We start from the raw sequence: 23,979 nt of genomic DNA on the forward strand, positions 1-23,979 counted from the left end.
GACCCAGCAATAACACTTCTGGGCATACACACTGAGGAATCCAGATCTGAAAGAGACACGTGCACCCCAATGTTCATCACAGCACTGTTTATAATAGCCAGGACATGGAAGCAACCTAGATGCCCATCAGCAGATGAATGGATAAGGAAGCCGTGGTACATATTCACCATGGAATATTACTCAGCCATTAAAAAGGATTCATTTGAATCAGTTCTAATGAGATGGATGAAACTGGAGCCCATAACATAGAGTGAAGTAAGCCAGAAAGATAAAGAATATTACAGTATACTAACACATATATACGGAATTTAGAATGATGGTAACGATGGCCCTATATGAAGGGCAGAAGAAGAGACGCAGAAGTACAGAACAGACTTTTGAACTCTGTGGGAGAAGGTGAGGGTGGGATGTTTTGAAAGAACAGCATGTATATTATCTGTGGTGAAACAGACCACCAGCCCAGGTGGGATGCATGAGTCAAGTGCTCGGGCCTGGTGGGCTGAGAAGACCCAGAGGAATCGGGTGGAGAGGGAGGTGGGATGGGGGATCGGAATGGGGAATACGTGTAACTTTATGGCTGATTCATATCAATGTATGACAAAACCCACTGAAAAAAAAAAAAAAAAGGAACGTGTATTCAGTCATTTAGTTTTAATAGGTAAACCTTAATTCGTGTTTGGATCACAGAAAAAGCAATGGATTCCATAAGGTGTCTAGATCTTCTTTATTGTCTCTGCTAACACATTAGACTGTGTGTGAAAGAAAGGTCATTCATTGATGTCTGACTCTTTGTGACCCCATGGACTGCAACCTACCATTTCTTTCTCCATGGAATGTTCCATTCCTTGGGAAGCTGGATCTTCCTCATTGCAGGCAGATGCTTTACCATCTGAGTCACAAGCAAAGCCTTTAGACTGTGCATATCACAACAAATTGTGGGAAATTCTTAAAGAGACAAGAATACCAGACCAGCATACCTGTTTCCTGGGAAATGTGCATACAGGTCAAGACACTTCGAATAGCCAAAATAATCTTGAGAAAGGAGAATGGAACTGGAGGAATCAACCTGCCTCTCTTCAGGCTCTACTACAAAGCCACAGTCATCAAGACAGTATGGTACTGGCACAAAGAGAAATATAGATCAATGCAACAAAATCGAAAGCCCAGAGATAAATCCACGAACCTATGGACACCTTATCTTTGACAAAGAAGGCAAGGACATACAATGGAAAAAAGAAAACCTCTTTAACAAGTGGTGCTGGGAAAACTGGTCAACCACTTGTAAAAGAATGAAACTAGAACACTTTCTAACTCCATACACAAAAATAAACCCCAAATGGATTAAAGATCTAAATGTAAGACCAGAAACTATAAAACTCCTAGAGGAGAATATAGGCAAAACACTCTCTGACATGAATCACAGCAGGATCCTCTATGACCCACCTCCTAGAATATTGGAAATAAAAGCAAATATAAACAAACGGGACCTAATTAAACTTAAAAGCTTTTGCACAACAAAGGAAACTAAAAGTAAGGTGAAAAGACAGCCCTCAGATTGGGAGGAAATAATAGCAAATGAAGCAACAGACAAAGGATTAATCTCAAAAATATACAAGCAACTGCTGAAGCTCAATTCCAGAAAAATAAATGACCCAATCAAAAAATGGGTCAAAGAACTAAGCAGACATTTCTCCAAAGAAGACATACAGATGGCTAAAAAACACATGAAAAGATGATCAACATCACTTATTCTTTGAGAAATGCAAATCAAAACCACAATGAGGTACCATTACACGCCAGTCAGGATGACTGCTATCCAAAAGTCTACAAGCAATAAATGCTGGAGACGGTGTGGAAAAAAGGAAACCCTCTTACACTGTTGGTGGGAATGCAAACTAGTACAGCCACTATGGAAAACAGTGTGGAGATTTCTTAAAAAAAACTGGAAATAAAACTGCCATATGACCCAGGAATACCATTTCTCGGTATACACACTGAGGAAACCAGATCTGAAAGAGACATGTGCACCCGAATGTTCATCGCAGGACTGTTTATAATAGCCAGGACATGGAAGCAACCGAGATGCCCATCAGCAGACGAATGGATAAGGAAGCTGTGGTACATATACACCATGGAATATTACTCAGTCATTAAAAAGAATTCATTTGAATCAGTTCTAATGAGATGGATGAAACTGAAGCCCATTATACAGAGTGAAGTAAGCCAGAAAGATAAAGATGATTACAGCATACTAACACACATATATATGGAATTTAGAAAGATTGTAAAGATAACCCTATACGCAAAATAGAAAAAGAGACACAGATGTACAGAACAGACTTTTGAACTCTCTGGGAGAAGGCGAGGGTGGGATGTTTCGAGAGAACAGTATGTATATTACCTATTGGGAAATAAATCACCAGCCCAGGTGCGATGCATGAGACAAGTGCTCGGGCCTGGTGCACTGGGTAGACCCAGAGGAATCGGGTGGACAGTGAGGTGGAGGGGGGATCGGGATGGGGAACACATGTAACTCCATGGCTGATTCATGTCAATGTATGACAAAATCCACTGCAATGTTGTGAAGTAATTAGCCTCCAACTAATAAAAATAAATGAAAAATAAAATGAAATAAAATTAAAAAGACACAACAGTTGCAATTGGACAAGGAAAAATGAACTGGTTCAAAATTGGGAAGGAAATACATCAAGGCTATGTATTGTCACCTAGTTTGATTTCTGTGCAGAATACATCATGGAAAGAAACTTGCTGAAAGAATCTGAAGCTGGAAATAAAATTACTGTGTGAGAAATATGAATAACCTCAACCACTGCATCCTAAAGGAGATCAGTCCTGTGTGTTCGTTGGAAGGACTGATGCTGAAGCTGAAACTCCATTACTTTGGCTACCTCATGCGAAGACTTGACTCATTGGAAAAGACCCTGATCCTGGGAGGGATTGGGGGCAGGAGGAGAAGGGGAAGACAGAGGATTAGATGGCTGGATGGCATCACTGACTCGAAGGACTTGAGTTTGAGTAAACTTCAGGAGTTGGTGATGGACAGGGAGGCCTGGCGTGCTGTGATTCATGGGGTTGCAAAGAATCGGACATGTCTGAGCGACTGAAGTGAATTATAAGATGACACCACACAAATGGCTGAAAAACACTAGGAACTAAAAAGCCTTCTGATGAAAGTGAAAGGGGAGAGTGGAAAAGCTGCAGTAAAACTCAGTATAAAAACAAAAAAACAAACACAAAAAATAAGATCATTGAATTTGGTCCCACCATTTGGAGATATAACGATGGGATACAATTGAATAAATGACAGGTTTTACTTTCTTCACCTCTGATAACACTGCCAAAATGACTGCAAACATGAATCTAAAAGTCTCTTACCCCTTGCTCAAAAACCTATGACCAATCTAGACACCATATTGAAAGGCAGAGAGGTTACTGAAAAAGATTCAAACAGTTAAAGTTAATTTACAGGTGTAACGCATAGAGGAGAAAGCAGGACCACAAAAACTGAGCGCCAAAATACTGATGCTTTGCCACAGTGGGTCTGTAGAAGATGTGTAGCAGTTCTGTGGTGAGCATGGAATTCAACTAGTAAAGCATGAAGGAAATCAACTTTGACTATTCCTGGAAGGACTGATCCTGAACTTGAAGAACCAGTATATTGACCACCTGAAGCCAAGAACAAAATCACTGGAAAGAAACTGATGTTGGGAAAGATTGAGGGCAGGAAGAGAAGGGTAGGACAGAGCACAAGGTGGCAGCAAAGCATCACTGACTCAAAGGTCATGGGTTTGAGGAAACTGTGGGCAATTTGAAGGGCAGCAAAGCCCAGGGTTCTTGCTGTACATGGAGTCATAAAGAGTCAGACAAGACTGAGTGACTGAACAACATCAAAAAATTGGTATTAGCAGTGCTTGGGAGATGGTATAGATAGCATGTTAACCCTGTTGTTGTACCTGGGATGATAAGTGAGATTGAGGACAATTAGAAAGAGCACAGCTCAGGTCAGATTCCTTCTGTTCTGCCCTCAAAATGTACTTCTCACAATGCCTTTTGAGAAGTTTCCAGAGAAGAACTCCTGTGGAGTCATGTGATATCCTGAGATGGAAACCTTAGCCCACATGCCCCTTGGACCAACAACCTTGGTCTTAGAAAGAAGCAGGCACTGTCTCTGAATATCTCCTAGAGCTGCCCATCATCTGATGTATTAACATGCATGGTATGTGATTTTAGAAATGGGGGGAGAGGTAAACAAACTTATAGCTTCTCAGTCAAACTCTGTAATCCAGTGAGCAGCATCTTTGACTTGTGCATCCTAGTCGCCCTTAGGAATGTTTACAAAGGGTTACATAACGGGGCATGGAAGCCGGTAGGTGACTGGATCCATGTTGACTTTGCCACTCGCCTGCTCTATGAACAGACCATTCCTCTTCTCTTAAAGTCACAGCTTGTGTCTTCAGATGAAGGTTGAGGATTGTGGAAGTGAGTGAATGCATGTGAAAGCCCCATAAAAATGATGACAGGGAGTACACAGTTTTCCTCTTTGAATCAGATCTCAAGACTTTTGGCTTTATAGATTTGCACTATCAATACTTCTCAAGGATTCATAAAACTTTATTTGATGGTTGCCACACAGAGTTGAAGCCCAGAAGCCCTGTATAGTCAGCATCTTAGCAGTGTGGCGGGGCTTGGGCATTTAAGGTATTACGTAAGGATATGGGCCATGTTATATGTTATTCCTTCTATTTTAACTGTCTGTCTGATACACTTGGGAAGGGGGAAGGCAACTTCCACCATGTGGAAACAGAATTCCAGATTTCATCCTTAGTGTCATTTGATTCCTAAGAGTGTTCTTCATTATTGGTGAGTGTGCAGCCTCCATGCTCCCCGATAATTCTTCACAGTGCATTCCTGGCTAAGAAGGAAGGTAGTATCCTCTTACAGGAAGGACTTGGTTGAAACCCCAGGCATCTACTAAGCCTTCTCTGGTACTGCCATATTAGAAGGTGGGTGTTTTGTTATTGCCAGACATAATAGACCTCTAAGGTCCCACTTAACTTTTACTGGGCTGGTTGGGAGAGTACCATAGATTTCAACTATGTTTAGATGGAGTAGCTTGGTTATTATCAATATGCTTTCAGCCTTTGAAACTCACCCATTTGTCTTGCACTTTGAAAATAGAAAGTAGACTTTTGAATGGGCATTTTAATTTGTGCCTCTTGTATTTTTGAACTAACCATCTCTTCAGCCAAAATCTCTAACATAAAAGTCAAAAAGAAAACCCAGACATACACTCACAAACACGTTCTTACTCTGATGGACACACACAAGCACAGTCACCATCTTATATGTTAAAACACAATTAACAAAAGGAAAAGAAAACCCAAGGACTCACTGAAGGACACCTATGAACTGCACAGAAGTTCTCTAACTTGCTTGCAGACTTAATGTTGGAAGTTATTTTGTAGTTGAATGATTTCACTCTAGTGACATTTTAAATCAGAATGTTTTAAAATATATACCTTTGTTCTGCACTCCAGGGGATCTTAGAATATTTTGTCTGTAAGACTATTCTGTGATTTGCTAAAAAGAAAATAATGTTGTAGGGTAACATTATTGAAGACATATTGACCTCTTCAGGCCCTGCAGTTACACATGTACTTGTTAAACTTTAAGCATCTGATTCCATCCTCTGACCTTCTCCTATCAATTTTTCTACTTTTGCCCCAATCTTCTGCATTTACCTCACTTAAATTTTCAATTTCAATTTTACTATTTTAGGCACCAATTATAAAAAAATAAAAAAAATTAAAGGAACTTAAACTGAATTCATGTACAATGTTTACCTAATGTACTGAGCTATATTCGCTATAAGCTTTTGAGAATTAAAGGTACTGATATGCTAAAGCCATATGGAAATTGATCACCAAGGTAATGTATCATGCAACCAGACTTCCTTTGGTAGGGAAATGGAGGTACAATTTAATAATGTTTTCATGAGGGAATAAAAACAGTAGTTTTTAAACACGATATATTGGATGTCCTTATCCATGCCTTTTCCAAGTTATCACAGAGGACTAAGTGGATTAATCCTGTTCTTTTTGAGAAGGACCTGCCACTCAAACCAGAACATGAAAAGATGTTAAAAGGGAGTGAGAAGGAATAATCAGTATATGGTAATGAAATAGAAGATATAATCACGTTTAAGGTGATACTTCTCAAAGCAAGCAAATTTGACTACATACTAAGATGCCTGAAATCTAAAACAAGGCCATTGGACTTTGTGCTTGAAGTGATAACTAAGGACACCAATTTCAATAGCTCTTACAGTTGCTGTAAAATGCTTGCCTCTCTAAAGCATGGTATTCTCACCTACATTTAATGAAAGTTTTCAGTGAAAGAAAAATAGTGTGCTGTGTGGACAACTCCCTTATCAACGCAAATATTCCACAGATTTCACTGTCTGTTGGCTGCAAGAATGAAAACGGTGAACTTAACTTTGTGTTGTCCTATGTGTATTACCATAATAATACAGGGACATGACTTGATGTTGCCACCGCTGCCTAAGGAATGGCCACAAATTTGAGATTGCCAAGATTTCTAGGTAGTGTTCATGACAATCTGGATAGTCCAACAAGCACAGTCTGCTCAGAGTATTTCATTGTGAAATATATTAAGGATAACCACTTATTTTGATTCCTGTTTATTCCATGACTTTTCTAGATGATTAAATTGAATGATTCCTTTTTTTAAAAAATACATATCTCTATAACTACTACTGAATTTTAGGGAACTGGGGCCTGAAGCAACATGCTTAGAATGGATTCTTATAGACTGTAAACTTCATGAGAGCAGTAATCATTTTATAATTTGAATTACCACATGTGATATTCATGTAAATATAATAAATACTTATCAACTTGGAAAAAATGTTCAGTAAATAGGAAAGGTCAATTATGATGCTAGTGCAGGTTATGGGATGTTGTTGAGTAATGTGTATAACATTTGATTGGTTATTACATCTCTTTATTAATAATTCAGTAAGTACCTAAGATGTGTTATTTTCAGGCTCTACGTTTTAGCTGATGTGAAAGATACATAAAGAAAAGAGGGTAAAACACGTCGAAGACCTGTTATCTGTGCTTACCTTGATAGGAGGGCAAACAGAAGTTCCTTCCAACGCTAAGAAAGTGTTGAGGCAAAGTTGTGAGTTGAGGCTTAGCATGACTGAAAGTAATTTGTGTGATTGTAACTCCAGAAGCCTAGTGTAACAGAAAGATAATGAAACAATAAAGGAAACAGATATCATGTCTTCATAGAATTTGTTAACCATACTGAGGTGCTGCAATCACCACAAGGAATTTATTCCGTCTCTGTGGGAAGAGATAAGCAACATCTAAATATGCACTAGGAAATATAGGGTGGAATCTTGGTGGGAGGAAATAAAGGCATGCCTTAAGGAGAGCAGAGCAAAAGTGACCCTGTATAATGCCTTGTATTATAAGGTAAAATACATATCTTGTAAAGTGCCAATCTTGTGCTGACCATGGGCCAATCATTGACTATGTCATGTTATCTTTGGTATCTCATTGATGGTATGATGGCGATCATGATTTTGGATATGCTACAACATCTATATTTTCATAGGTGAAATGAATTTCTATAATGAGGACAATCTGTCTAACCTCTTAAGACTCTATCCAGTAATTCATAGAGTATGATGTAACTCAGAATACCCTAAGGTATGTACTGTGTATTTGCATTTTTTAATTTTATTTGTATCCCTTCCTTCTCCCATACCATCATAATTTAGACACCCCTTCACTTCAGCAGGGATGATTTCAGAAATCATTTTTACAGTCTTTACCTATTTTCCCCTTGTTCTCATTTTCTTGCTTAGAAACAATTGATTAGCTGTCATTTACCTAGGATGCATAAAGAATGCTTCCTTGAACTAAAGAGTGTATAAAACAACACATTAATATAGCCAGACAATGAAATAAGGCCCCGTTTACTCGTTTCAAAATAGAAAATCAAACTATGAAGATGAACATGTAACTTTATTGTTCAAATATGAGAATTGTAGGAATTTGTTGACGTCTCCCACCATAAATTTTAATCTTCATTATGCTGCATAATCGGACACATATTTGATATATCAGTTTTAATTAGGATAGTTTTCATATAATGAAGATTTTTGATGAGTTGACTTTGAAAGAGAGGAGGCAGATATATCACAGATCGTTGGCACTGGGGGCCATGAGTTGCCACTCTGTTGCAGGTTAGGAAAAGGACTGTCATAGGCTGACATATCGCTGTACCTAACTGGAAATTTAGACGGCTCCACCATCAGTCCAAAATAACTGCTCTGTAATGGAGATACGATGTGGTTCTGAGAAATAGAAGTAATTGTAGTAGTAAAGTTCTCAATGAGGCCATTTGCTTGAGTGTAGCTGCTATGTGAGTGCCAATTTAACATGCTCAACTGATTTAAAACAGCAGGTTGATCTATCACAATCTGTTTTGTTTGTCTAACTGATATTGATGATGGGGAAGGAAAATCACATGGAGATAGGGCACTTCTATTAGCGACTGCCTGCCTGGTATAAGGCTTTTGTATGAAAGGCACACTTAAACTTGTCGAGGCTGAAAAAGCACTCTCCCCGCTAGTTTCAGGTAGAAAATTAGAGTTACGATCATGTATGTTGCCCCATGCTTTAGCATGCTTCTTCTTGTAATCTTGAACTAATGAAGATATTGGAGAGACATTTTTAATCCCAGCTCTTCTTTTCATTCTTACTAAAAGTTGTGGATAGCCTCTTTTGAAATTTGGATTATGATAGATCTGTAACTATAATCAAAGGAGAAAATTACTTAGTATCTTTATAAACCAAGGTAAAACTGACAAGCAAAACTAAACTATAAGCATTTATTCTTTGAATGATACAAATGAAATAGCATCAAATAAAATACCTCCATTAGTAGTTTTAACACCTTACATGTTAGAGAGAGTCGCTCTGAAGATGGCAGAAGAATAAGATGGGAAGACCACTTTCTTCCCCACAAATTCTTTGAAAGAACATTTGAAAGCTGAGCAAATTCCACAAAACAACTTCTGAATGCGGGCAGAAGACATCAAGCCCCCAGAATGGCAGCCCAGTGTCTTTGAAAGGAGATAGGACAAAATATAAAAGATAAAAAGAGACACAAAAGACGTAGGGATGGAGATCTGTCCCAGGAAGGGAGTCTTAAAAGAGGAGAAGTTTCCAAACATTAGGAAACACTCTCACCAGTGGGTCTATGGAGAGTGTCGGAATCTCAGAGGGCTACATAACTAGGAGAAAAATAAATAAATAAATGAATAAAACCCACAGATTATGTGCCTAATGGCAACTCCCATTGCTTGCATCTGTCACCAGCAAGTGTGGGCTGAACAGGGAGGTGCAGGCTGCATTGCTTAGGGTAAGGACAGGGCCTGAACTGCCTGAGGCAATCTGAGGGAACTAACAGCAGATAGCAACCAGAACTGTGGGATAGCCAGAGAGAGAGAGAGAGTCAGAGAGAACTATCCCATGAAAAGCCCTAACCTAAGGCATGGCTGGGCCTGCTCACAGAACAAAGGACTGAGCAAATACCAGAGGAGAGCTAGCCGGCTGCAGACCATCCCATCACCCCTAGAGATGGGGAAGAAAGCAGGGGCAGCTAGAGCCGGAAAGGGGCAATATCGGGCCCAGGGAGGCATCCTCTACCAAACTGCAAGCAGGCACCCAGTTGCTAACCAAGACTTCTTGGGATTCTGAATGGTTGACATCAGACGGGAGGGTCACAGCCAGAGATCAGCTCCCAAGAAGAGACACACGGCACACCTGAGACAGGCATGCCCGATGCAACCCAAGAAACCAAGCAGCTGGGCCTGGGGAGGTGATAAGATACACTCCCCACCTGGGAAGACTACTACAAGCACCTGTTCGCCTGAGCTGCTTGGACCTGGGAAGGGCACAACACACAGGCCCAACCGAGTCCACGCCTTTGTGGAGTACCCAAGAACATAACCTGAGAGGCTTAGACCTGGGAAGTGCACACAACCCAGGGCCCGCCTTAGGCAGTGCACTAGCAGAAGCAACCTAGATCCTGAGAAGTATAAACTGGGAAAGTGCACGCACCCTGAGCTGGGGCAAATCCAGTGCAGCCGAGTCTTTGAGCATTTCCCATGCCAGTGATATTTCTTTACAGTGTTCCTCCCTCCCCACAGCACGACTGAACAAGTGAGCCTAAATAGTGACCACTTTTGCCTCCTTGTGTCAGGGTGTAAATTAGACACTGAAGAGACCAGCAAATAGAAGAAACTAAAATAAACAGAGGAAACCACTCTGGAAGTGACAGGTGCAACAGATTAAAACCCTGTAGTTAGCACCAACTACATTGGAAGGGGCCTATAGGTCTTGAGAAGTATAAACAAGATCAAGGAACTATCTGAAACTGAACTGACCCCACACTGCCTGCAACAGCTCCAGAGAAATTCCTAGATATATTTTTACTATTACCATTGTTTAAGTTATTAGAGTCCTCTATTACTCCCTGATGTTCATTTCTATAACCTACTATTACCTTACCAAAAAAGACCCTATTTTTAAAGCAAACTTTATATATATATTTTATGATTTTTGTGACTTTTTTTAAATACTGCATTATTGAGAGTCTAACCTCTACTCTAGATTTTTAATCTTTGCATTTTGGTATTTATTATCAATTTTGAACCTTTAAGAACCCAATCTTCAGTACCCATTTTAACTTGGGAGTGTTATTACAGCCTTGATTGCTCTCTGCCCCTTTTAACTCTCCTTTTTCTCCACCAGGTCGCCTCTATCTCCTGCCTCCACCTTTTCATCTCTATCGAACTATGTGAATCATTTTGTGTGTTCCAGGCTGTGGAGAACACTTAGGTAACTGATTACTGGCCGGATCTGTCTCTCTGCTTTTGACACCCCCTTTTCTCTTCCTGGTCACCTCTGTCTCCTTCCTCCCTCTTCTCATTGCTGTGTAACTGTAAACCCCTCTGAGGTGCCCAGACTGTGGAGAGTACATAGAGAATTAATTACTGGATAGCTTTCTCTCTCCCCTTTTGAGTCCTTTATCTCTATTTCTATCTCCTCTTCCTCTATCTCTATCTCCCTATCTACCTTTATCTCCCTCTTCCCTCTTCTCATCTCCATGTTACTCTGTGAACCTCTCCGGGTGTCCCTCACTGTGGAGAAGCTTGTCATCATTAACCTAGATGTTTTATCATCGGTGGTGTATAGTTGGAGAAGTCTTGAGGCTACTGTAAGAATAAGACTGAAAATCAGAGGGAGGAGGCTTAAGTCCAAAACCTGAGAACACCAAATAACTCCTGACTCCAGGGAGCATTAATTGATAAAAGCTCATCCAAAAGACTCCATACCTACACTGAAACCAAGCACCACCGAAGGGCCAGCAAGTTCCAGAATGAGACATACAAGCAACACAGGAACGTAGCCCTGAGCTTCAATATACAGACTGCCGAAAGTCACACCAAACCCATAGACATCTCAATATTCACTGCTGGACACTTCATTGCACTGCAGAGAGAAGAAATCCAGCTCCACCCATTAGAACACCGACACAAGCCTCCCTAACCAGGAAACCTTGACAAGCCACCCGACCAACCCCATCCACAGCGAGAAAGAGCCACAATAAAGAGGAAACACAAAGTGCCAGAATACAGAAAGGCCACCCCAAACACAGCAATCTAAACAAGATGGAAAGGCAGAGAAATAATCAGTAGGTAAAGGAACATGATAAATGCCCAACAAACCAAACAAAAGAAGAGGAGATAGGGAATCTACCTGAAAGAATTCAGAATACTGATAGTAAAAATGATCCAAAATCTTGAAAACATAACGGAGTTACAGATAAACAGCCTGGAGAAAAAGATTGAGAAGATGCAAGAAATGTTTAACAAGGGTCTAGAAGACATAAAAAAAAGTGTCAATAAATAAGGAATAATGCAATAAATGATATCAAAACCACTCTGGAGGGAATCAACAGTAGAATAACAGGGGCAGAAAATAGGATAAGTGTGGTAGAAGATAGAATGGTAGAAATAAATGAAGCAGAGTGGAAAAAATAAAAAAAAATTAAAAGAAATAAAATCACCCTCAGAGACATCTGGGACAATGTTAAACACCCCAACATTTGAATCATAAGACTACCAGAAGAAGAAGATAAAAATAAAGGCCATGAGAAAATACTTGAGGAGATAATAGTTGAAAACTTCCCTAAAATGGGGAAGGAAATAGCCAGCCAAGTCCAAGAAACACAGAGAGCCCCAAACAGGATAAACCCAAGGCAAAATACCCCAAGACACATATTAAGCAAATTAACATAATCAAACAGAGAGAGCAAATATTAAAAACAGCAAGAGAGAGGAGAAGAACTAAGATGGCAGAGGAATAGGTTGGGGAGACCAATTTCTCCCCTACAAATTCATCAAAAGAACTTTGGAACCCTGAGCAAACTGCACAAAACAACTTCTGATTGCTAGCAGAGGACATCAGGTGCCCAGAAAAGCAGCCCATTGTCTTCGAAAGGAGGTAGGACAAAGTATAAAAGATAAAAAGTGAGACAAAATAGCTATGGACAGAGAACCATCCCGGAAAGGGAGTCGTAATAGAGGAAGTTTCCAAACACCAGGAAACCCTCCCACTGGTGGGTCTGGGGGAAGCTTTCGAATCTCAAAGGGCAACCTAACTGGGAGGAAAAATAAATAAAAACCACAGATTACATGCCTAAAAGCAACTCCCAGCAGAAAAGTACCCCAGACACTCGCATCCACCACCAGCAAGTGGAGGCTGAATGGAGAGAAGCGGGAGGTATTGCTTAGGGTAAGGACCGGGCCTGAGTGCCCTGAGGGCAATTGGAGGGAGCTAATGTGAGATAGCAACTTAAACTGTGGGATAGCAAGAGAGAGAGAGAAAATTAACCAGCAAAAAGCAGGCTAACTGAACTCACTGACAGCCACTCGCAGAACAAAAGAAAGACTGAACAATTCCAGAGAAGAGCTAGCCAGCTGTGGACTAGCCAATCCCCCGCCAGAGGCAGGAGCCAGGAGGGAGGGGAAAGGGGCAAAATCGGCCCCAGAGACCGCATCCCCTACCAAACTGCAAACAGGCTTCCAGTTTCTAACCAAAGACTTCCTGAGATTCTGGATGGTTGACATCCACCGGGAGGGTCGCAGCTAGAAACCAGGTCTCCAGAACAGATACAAGGTGCACCGGACCGGCGTGCGTGGAAACTGAGGCTGGGACCACTGAGGAGATAAGGTGCACTGCACCCAGGGAGAGTGTGCTCGTCAAGCTCCTGGCCTCCTGAGCTGCTCACGCCGGGGAAGGCACAAAACGCAGGCCCAACCGAGTCTGTGTTTTTTGGAGTACCCAAAAACTGGAACTGCACGCAACTCAGGGCCGACTCCCTATAGAGCAGCCTGGAGCCTGAGCAGTGTAGACGGGGAAAGCACACGAGCCGAGAGTGGGGGAAAACCCAGTGTGGCTGAAATATTGTGACTGCTCCCCACACAGGCCAGTGACATTTCTCTGCAGTGCCCCCTCTCCCCACAGCACGACTGAACAAGCGAACCTAAACAAGAGACAACCTCCGCCCGCTTGTGCCAGGGCGGAAGTTAGACACAGAAGAGACCTGCAAACAGAAGCCAAAGAAACAAAGGGAACCACTTCAGAAGTGACTGGTGCAACAGATTAAAAGCCCTGTGGTCAACACCAACTAAACTGGAAGGAGCCTATAGATATCAAGAAGTGTAAGCTGGAACAAGGAGCTGTCTGTAACTGAACCGAACCCACTCTGCACGCAACAGCTCCAGAGAAATTCCTAGATATATTTTTACTTTTTTTTAAAAGAAATTTTTTTAACTTTTTTTTTTTTCTTTTATTTTCTTTTAAAATTCACTATTACTCCTCTATTACTGTGTAATATTCATTTTCTGTTATTTTTTCAAAGTCCTCTATTACTCCCCCATTACTCCTTAATTTTCAGTTACATATATTTTTAATATTTTTTAATTAAAATTTTTTTCCTTTTTTCTTTTCTTCTTTTATTTTCCTTTGGAGTCCTCTATTACTCCTTAACTTTCATTTTCACTTCACTCTAGCCTTGCAAAAAAAGGAAGACTCTATTTTTGAAGCGACCTTCATATATATTTCTTAAATTTTTGTGTTTTTGTTTTTAATATTGTATTTTTAAGAGTCTAACCTCTACTCTAGATTTTTAATCTTTGTTTTTCAGTATTTGATATCAATTTTGAACATTAAGAATCCAATAATCAGTACCCATTTTTACTCAGGATTGTGATGATTACTCTCTCCCCCTTTTGACTCTTCTTTTTCTCCCTCAGATCACCTCTATTTCCTCCCTCCCCCTTCTCTTCTCAATCCAATTCTGTGAATCTCTGTGGGTGTTCTGGGCTATGGAGAACACTTAGGGAAGAGAGTACTATGTAGATCTCTCTCTCTCTCCTCTTGAGTCCCCACTTTTCTCCTCCTGCTCATCTCTATCTCCTTCCTCCCTCTCCTCTTCATGTAACTCTGTGAACCTCTCTGGGTGTCCTTCAATGTGGAGAATCTTTTCACAATTAACTGAGAAGTTTTATTATCAGTGCTGTATAGTTGGAGAAGCCTTGAGGCTACTGGAAGTGTAAGACTGAAATCCAGAGGCAGGAGAATTAAGCACCAAACCTAAGAACAGCAAAGAACTCCTGACTACAGGGAACACTAAGTAATAAGAGATCACCCAAAAGCCTCCATATGTACACTGAAACCAACCACCACCCAAGAGCCAATAAGTTCCAGAGCAAGACATATCATGCAAATTCTCCAGCAATGCAGGAACATAGCCCTAAGCATCAACATACAGGCTAACCAAAGTCACACCAAACACATAGACACATCTCAAAACTCACTACTGGACACTCCATTGCACTCCAGAGAGAAGAAATGCAGCTCCATGCATGAGAACACCGGCACATGATTCCCTAACCAAGAAACCTTGACAAGCCAATCATCCAACCCTACCCACCGGGAGAAACCTCCACAATAACAAGGAACCACAGACCACCAGAACACAGAAAGGTCACTACAAACACAGCAATCTAAACTGATGAAAAGGCAGAGAAATACCCAACAAGTAAAGGAACATGAAAAATGCCCACCAAGCCAAACAATAGAGGGGAGATAGGGAATCTACTTGCAAAAGAATTTAGAATAATGATAATAGCAATGCTCCAAAATCTTGAAAACAAAATGGAGTTACAGATAAATAGCCTGGAGGCTAGTATTGAGAAGATACAAGAAATGCTTAACAAGGACCTGGAAGAAATAAAAAAGAGTCCATATATAAGAATAATACAATAAATGAGATCAAAAACACTCTGGAGGGAACCAAGAGTAGAAAAACGGAGGCAGAAGATAGGATAAGTGAGGTAGAAGATAAAGTTGTGGAAATAAATGAAGCAGAGAGCAAAAAAGAAAAAAGAATCAAAAGAAATGAGGACAACCTCAGGGAACTCTGGGACAATGTGAAACGCCCCAACATAGGAATCATAGGAGTCCCAGAAGAAAAAGACAAAAAGAAAGGCCATGACAAAATACTTGAGGAGATAATAGCTGAAAACTTCCCTAAAATGTGGAAGGAAATAGTTACACAAGTCCTAGAAACCCAGAGAGCCCCAAACAGGATAAACCCAAGGTGAAACACCTCAAGACACTTATTAATCAAATTAACAAAGATCAAACACAAAGAACAAATATTAAAAGCAGCAAGGGAGAAACAACAAATAACACAAAGGGATTCCCATAAGGATAACAGTTGACCTATCAATAAAACTCTTCAGGCCAGAAGGGAATGGCAGGACATACTTAAAGTAATGAAAGAGAATAAACTACAAACCAGATTGCTGTACCCAGCAAGGACCTCATTCAGATATGTAGGAGAATTCAAAAGCTTTACAGATAAGCAAAAACTGAGAGAATTCAGCACCACCAAACCATCTCTTCAACAAATGCTAAAGGATCTTCTTTAGAGAGGAAACACAGAAAGGTTGTATAAAAGCAAACCCAAAACACCAAAGTAAATGGCAACGGGACCATACCTATCAATAAGTACCTTCAATGTAAATGGGCTGATTGCCCCAACCAAAAGACAAATCTGGCTGAGTGGATACAAAAACAATACCCCTATATATGCTGTCTACAAGAGACACACCTCAAAACAAGGGACACATACAGACTGAAAGTGAAGGGATAGAAAAAATTATTTCATGCAAATGGAGGCCAAGAGAAAGCAGGCGTCACAATACTCATATCAGATAAAATACACTTTAAAATAAAGACTGTGAGCCACTATGGAGAACAGTGTGGAGATTTCTTAAAAAACTGGAAATAGAACTTCCATATGACCAGCAATCCCACTCCTGGACATACACACTGAGGAAACCTGATCTGAAAGAGACACGTGTGCCCCTATGTTCATCCTAACATAGTTTATAATAGCAAGGACATGGAAGCAACCTAGATGCCCATCAACAGACGAATGGTTAAGGTAGCTGTGGTACATATACACCATGAAATATTACTCAGGCATTAAAAAGGATTCATTTGAATCAGTTCTAATGAGATAGATGAAACTGGAGCCCATTAAACAGAGTGAAGCAAGCCAGAAAGATAAAGACCAATACAGTATTCTCATGCATATATATGGAATTTAGAAAGATGGTAATGATAACCCTATATGCAAAACAGAAAAAGAGACACAGATGTACAGAACAAAATTTTAGACTCTGTGGGAGAAGGCGAGGGTGGGATGTTCTGAGAGAATAGCATTGAAACAAGTATACCATCAAGGGTGAAACAGGTCACCAGCCCAGGTTGTATGCATGAGACAAGTGCTCAGAACTGGTGCACTTTGAAGACCCAGAGGGATGGGATGGAGAGGGAGGCAGGAGAGGGGATTGGAATGGGGAACACATGCAAATCTGTGGCTGATTCATGTTAATGTATGGCAAAAACCACTACAGTACTGTAAAGTAATTAGCCTTTAGCTAATAAAAATAAGTGGAAAAAGAAAAAAAAAAGCAGCAAGGGAGAAACAACAAATAAGAGACATTTGGATTCCCATAAGGATAGCAGCTGATCTTTCAATAGAAACTCTTCAGGCCAGAATGGAATGGCAAGACACACTTAAAGTATTGAAAGAAAAACCTACAACCCAGATTATTATACCCAGCAAGAATCTCACTCAAATATGAAGGAGAAATCAAAAGGTTTACAGACAAGAAAAAGCTGATAGAATTTAGCACCATCAAACTAGCTCTCCAACAAATGCTAAAGGATCTTCTCTAGACAGGAAACACAGAAAGGATATATAAACTCAAACCCAAAATAACAAAGTAAATGGTAATGGAATCTTACTTATCAATAATTACCTTAAATGTCAATGAGTTGAATGCCCCAACCAAAAGACAAAGACTGGCTGAATGGATACAAAAACAAGACCCTTATATATCTTGTCTACAAGAGATCCACCTCAAAAGAAGGGACACATACAGACTGAAAATGAAGGGTTGGAGAAAGATATTCCATGAAAATAGAGACATAAAGAAAGTAGGAGTAGCAATACTCACATCAAATAAAATAGACTTTAAAATAAAGGCTGTGAAAAGAGACAAAGAAGGACACTACATAATGATCAAAGGATCAATCCAAAAAGAAGAAATAAAAATTATAAATATATATGCACCCAACAAAGGGGCACCACAATATGTAAGGCAAATGCTAACAAGTATGAAAGGGGAAATTAACAATAACACAATAATAGTGGGAGACCTTGACATCCCACTCACACCTATGGATATATCAGCTAAACAGAAAATTAACAAGGAAACACAAACTTTAAATGATACAATGGACCAGTTACACTTAATTGATATCTGTAAGACATTTCACCACAAAACAATGAATTTCACCTTTTTTCTCAAGTGCACATGGATCCTTCTCCAGGATAGAGCACATCCTGGGCCACAAATCTAGCCTTGGTAAATTCAAAAATATTGAGATCATTCCAAGCATCTCCAGACCACAATGCAGTAAGATTAAATGTCAATTGCAGGAGAAAAAAATATTAAAAATTCCAACATATGGAGGCTGAACGCTTCTGATTAACAAACAAATCAGAGAAGAAATAAAAAAGAAATCAAAGTATGCATAGAAACGAATGAATATGAAAACACAACAACCCCAAACCTATGGGACACTGTAAAAGCAGTGCATAGGGGAATGTTCATATCAATACAGGCTTACCTCAAGAAAGAAGAAAAAAGTCAGATAAATAACCTGACTCTACACCTAAAGTAACTAGAAAAGGAGGGTAAGTAGAAGGAAAGAAATAATAAAATAGAGCAGAAATAAATGCAAAAGGAACAAAAAAGACTATAGCAAAAATCAACAAAACTAAAAGTTGGATCTTTGAGGAGATAAATAAAATTGACAAACCACTGGCCAGACTCATCAAGTAAAAAAGGGAGAAGAATCAAATTTTAAAAAATTAAAAATGAAAATGGAGAAACAACAAGAGACTATACAGTAATGAAGGACCATAAGAAAATACTGTCAGCAACTATATGCCAATAAAATGGACAACTTGAAGAAATGGACAAATTCTTAGAAATGTAGAACTTTCCAAAACTGAACAAGGAAGAAATGGAAAATGTAACAGACCCATCACAAGCACAGAAATCAAAATTGTAGACAGAAATCTTTCAGTAAACAAGAGCCCAGGACCAGATGGCTTCACAGCTGAAAAAATTTAGAGAAGAGCTAACGCCTATCCTACTCAAACTCTTCCAGAAAATTGCAGAGGCATGTAAACTTCCAAACTCATTCTATTAGGCCACCATCACCCTAATACCAATACCAGACAAAGATGCCACAAAAAAAGAAAACTACAGACCAATATGACTGAGGAACATAGATGCAAAAATGTTTAACAAAATCCTATCAAACAGAATCCAGCAACATGTTAAAAAATAATACATCATGACTAACTGGGCTTTATACCAGGGATGAAATTATTCTTTAATACTCGCAAATTAATCAATGCAATACACCACATTAACAATTTGAATAATAAAAGCCATATGATTATCTCAATAGATGCAGAGAAATCCTTTGACAAAATTCAACATCCATTTATGATAAAAAAAAAAACCCTCCAGAAAGCAGGAATAGGAGGAACATACCTCAACATAATAAAAGCTATATATGACAAACCCACAGCAAACATTATCCTCAATGGTGAAAAATTTAAAGCATTTCCCCTAAAGGAAATGTTCCTAAAGGAAGAAGACATGGGTGCACACTCTGGCCACTACTATACAACATAGTTTTGTAAGTTTTGGCTACAGCATTCAGAGCAGAAAAAGAAATAAAATGATTCCAGATTGGAAAAGAAGTAAAACTCTGTGTGCAGATGACATGATCCTCTGCATAGAAAACCCTAAAGACTCCACCAGAAAAGTACTAGATCTAATCAATGAATATAATAAAGTTGCAGGATATATAATTAACACACAGAAATCCATTGCATTCCTATACACTAACAATGAGAAAACAAAGAGAATTTAAGGAAACAATTCTATCCACCATTACAATGAAAAGAACAAAATACTTAGGAATACATCTACCTAGGGAAACAAAAGACAAATATATATAGAAACTATTAACCACTGATGAAAGAAATCATAGAGGACACAAATAGATGGCAAAATATACCATGTTCATGGATTCGAAGAACCAATATAGTGAAAATGAGTTTACTACCCAAAGATATCTATAGATTCAATGCAATCCCTATCAAGCTACCAATGGTATTTTTCACAGAACTGGAACAAATAATTTCACAATTTGTATGGAAATACAAAAAACCTCGAATAGTCAAAGCAATCTTGAGAAAGAAATGGAATTGGAGGAATCAACCTGCCTGACTTCAGGTTACACTACAAAACTGCAGTCATCAAGACAGTATGGTACTTGCACAAAGACACAAATATAGAACAATGAAACATAATGGAAAACCCAGAGATAAATTCACGCACCTATGGACACCTTATCCTTGACAAAGGAGGCAAGGATATACAATGGAGAAAACACAATCTCTTTAACAAGTAATCCTGGTAAAACTGATCAACCACTTGTAAAAGAATGAAACTAAAACACTTTCTAACACCATACACAAAAAATAAACTCAAAATGTATGAAACATTTAAACATAAGACCAGAAACTATAAAACTGCTAGAAAATCATTCTCTGACATAAATCACAGCAGGACCCTCTATGACCCACCTCCAATAGTAACGGATATAAAAGCAAAAATAAACAAGTAGGACCTAAATAAACTGAAAATCTTTTGCACAACGAAGGAAACTATAAGCAAGGTGAAAAGACAGCCTTCAGAATGGGAGGAAAATAATAGCAAATGAAGCAACTGGCAAAGAATTAATCTCAAAAATATGCAAGCAACACTTGCAGCTCAATTCCAGATACATAACTGACCCAATCAAAAAACAGGATAAAGAATTAAACAGACATTTCTCCAAAGAAGACATAAAGATGGCTAACAAACACATGAAAAGATGCTCAACATCACACTTTATCAGAGAAATGCAAACCAAAACCACAATGAGGTACCATCTTACGTCAATCAGAATGACTGCTATCCAAAAGTCTACAAACAATAAATGCTGGAGAGGCTGTGGAGAAAAGGAACCCTCTCACACTGTTGGTGGGAATGCAAACTAGTACAGTCACTCTGGAGAACAGTGTGGAGATTCCTTTTTTTTTTTTTTTTTTTTTTGGAGATTCCTTTAAAAACTGGAAATAGAACTGCCATATGACCCAGCAATCCCACTGCTGGGCATACACACTGAGGAAACCAGACCCGAAAGAGACACTTGTACCCAAATGTTCATCGCAGGACTGTTTATAATAGGCAGTACATGGAAGCAACCTAGATTTCCATCAGCAGACGAATGGATAAGAAAACGGTGGTACATGTACAAAATGGAATACTACTCAGCCATTATAAAGAATACATTTGAATCAGTTCTAATGAGGTGGATGAAACTGGAGCCTTAGAGTGAATTAAGCCAGAAAGAAAAACACCAATACAGTATACCAAAGCATATATGTGCAATTTAGAATGATGGAAAAAAATTTTAGAAAGATGGTAACGATAACATTATATGTGAGACAGCAAGTGACACACATGTAAAGAACAGTCTTTTGGACTCTGTGGGAAAAGGCAAGCGTGGAATGAATTGAGAGAGTAGCATGGAAACATGTATATTAACATATGTGAAAAAGATCGCCAGTCTAGGTTCAATGCATGAGCACGGTGCTCATTGCTGGTGCACTGGGATGACCCAGAGAGATGGGATGGGGAGGGAGGTGGGAGAGGGGTTCAGGATGGGGAACACATGTACATCCATGGTTGATTCGTGTCATATATGGCAAAACCACTACAATATTGTAATGTAATTAGCCTCCAATTAAAATTTACAATATAATTTAAAAAACAATGAGAGCATAAGTAGTATTAAAAAAACATTACATGTTAGAAGCAATTATGATCCTCAAGTAAAAATACGTTATAAACATATACAGTAAATACAGGAAATACCAAGTAAAAATATGTTGTAAACATATATAGTAAATCCCACTTTAATTAGCTTCAAGACTTGTATCCAGTTTCAAGTTGCTAGGAATGTTTGTTAAATATCAAATATTTTAACCTCTAGATGTTCTCAACTTCAAGAAATAAAGCTTTTCAACAGTTTGTTATCTCAATTTTAAATTCAGTTTTAGCTACATATGTGAACACGCTTTCTAGGTTACATGATTTAATCTTACATATTGCCAATAATAAGTGAAAAGTTTGGAATACCTTGCTCAAAACAGAGACATTGTTTTCTTCATCCAGAAAGTCAGCTAGTGAAGCAGATCTTTGAACAGTTTGTTGCTTTTTTCTAAACCCATAAAGGTTAAGCTGTCGAACTATACTTTTCAAACTATGAGTTTCAAATATTCTGAAAGGGGCCTTTCTTTCTAAGACTTCTTTCTTGAAGACTTCTTCATTGATCACTATAGAAGTGCCACTCTCATCCCACCAAATAGATTTAAACTGATCACTTTCAACTATCTTCCAAAGTTTTTGAGGAAAATTGAGTGAAAGAAAATCGTTCAATTCATCTGTTTCAGAGACAGAAAATGTGTAACGTGGCATTTTTACCACAACTTCCTCAAACAAAGCCTGAAAAGCTGCTTCTTCAATGATAGATCTCAAAACTGAGTCCTCAGTAAGTGTGTAATCACACAAAGGGGATCTAATGGTGGTTTCTGCACCAGTTGATTTATCTCTAGGAGGCACATCTTGAATTTCTGAAGAAAAATGTGCCATCTCAAAGAAATATTTCCTCAGATACTTTTCTTATTTGTCTGATTTTACACTCTGAAACTTCAAATGCTGCCTGGCTGGCCTACAGAAATAAACTTTCTAGACCATCACAGTGGTTCTCAAAGTCAAAAAGCTGTGACATCACAAAGTCACTGATCTCCTAGCAATTGAAGGGTAGCTGTGACATCACAAAGTCACTGGTTTCCTAGCAATTGAAGGGTAATGTTCAACCAGTGTCTACTTCTGTATCAACTTAAATACAGGCTGCTTACATAAAAAGTAACCAAAAATATGAAACCTGCAAAATCTCATTCCTAAAGAATATTTACACAGAAAAATCACATCAATAAAGAGGATATTGGGAGACAACATCATTGACCGGCTAGTTCCTTCTACTATGTGGTCTATGCACTTAAATTTCAGCCTGGTTGGGGCTTTAGCATCTCTAAAACTGTACACAGGATATTGCTCAGAATATTATCTATAGCCCTTGAGGAGGAACTAAAGATCCTTGACTTTGCTTAATGGCTAAATCCTTATTATTTTATATTGCTTGATTATTTTCCTTTGTTTCTGCCTTTTCTAACTTCTCTGATTAAAATTACTCTTGGAACATGAGGAGGTCTACGATCCCCTATGTCTCTCTCTTTCTTTCATACTTTTCAATCTAAAGAACAGACTGCTTAGAACAAGAAAAGAAATACAGTGTTGGACTTAGAGGTTGATCTTAAATGTGACAGAAAATCTCAGTTGCAGGTTCAATTTCTGTTTTCAGTGTCCTGCCCCTCACCACCAAATCACTGAGCAAGTGAAAATGAATAAGAGGCTTCCACACCCTTGTTCATGTTGAAAACCAGACATGGGAGAGGCTTTCAAATAGAAGAAGAAAATATTAGCAAAGAAGTGTAAACCAACCCAGAGGTGACAGGTTCAATGGAATAACAGTCTGTAGTTAATGCTGAGACTGTTCACTTGAGGGGTAACAGTAGCCTTTCACATGTACAAGTTTAAAGAGACTATCTGACACTGTACTGACACCATAAAGCACAAAACAACTTCTTAGAAATTCTGAGGTCTATTTCTATAATTATGATTTCTTTAACTTTTAAAATTTTAGTTCTTTATTATTCCCTAAACTTTTATTTCTATTGACTATTATTACCTTTCTAAAAAATAAACATAAATCTAATTTTTAAACATTTGTTACATATATGAGAATGATTTTGGCCTCTTTTTTTTACACTACTTAAATGAGTCTAAATTTTATTCTTGGTTGTTTTATTCTGCTTTTTTAAAATGGTTATCAACTTTGTAACTTTAGGAACATAATCTTTAGGATCTGTTTTCACTTAGGGATTTGCTTCCTGAGTTGATTGCTCTCTCCTCTTTTGACTCTCCCTTTTCTCAACCTAGGCACCTCTATCTTC

At 38.8% G+C, this 23,979-nt stretch overlaps 1 protein-coding gene across 1 annotated transcript; it reads right to left on the reverse strand.

Moving 5' to 3' along the window:
- Window positions 1-8,182: 8,182 nt before the first annotated feature.
- Window positions 8,183-22,555, reverse strand: LOC136154206 (heat shock transcription factor, Y-linked-like). Its single transcript, XM_065916469.1, has 2 exons — window positions 22,043-22,555; window positions 8,183-8,869 (listed from the first exon to the last, which is right to left on the reverse strand). The coding sequence occupies exons 1-2, from the start codon at window positions 22,553-22,555 to the stop codon at window positions 8,183-8,185; spliced, it is 1,200 nt and encodes a 399-aa protein (XP_065772541.1).
- Window positions 22,556-23,979: the final 1,424 nt, after the last annotated feature.

The sequence above is a fragment of the Muntiacus reevesi genome, chromosome X, assembly GCF_963930625.1.
Source record: "Muntiacus reevesi chromosome X, mMunRee1.1, whole genome shotgun sequence".
NCBI classification, from domain to species: Eukaryota; Metazoa; Chordata; class Mammalia; order Artiodactyla; family Cervidae; genus Muntiacus; species Muntiacus reevesi.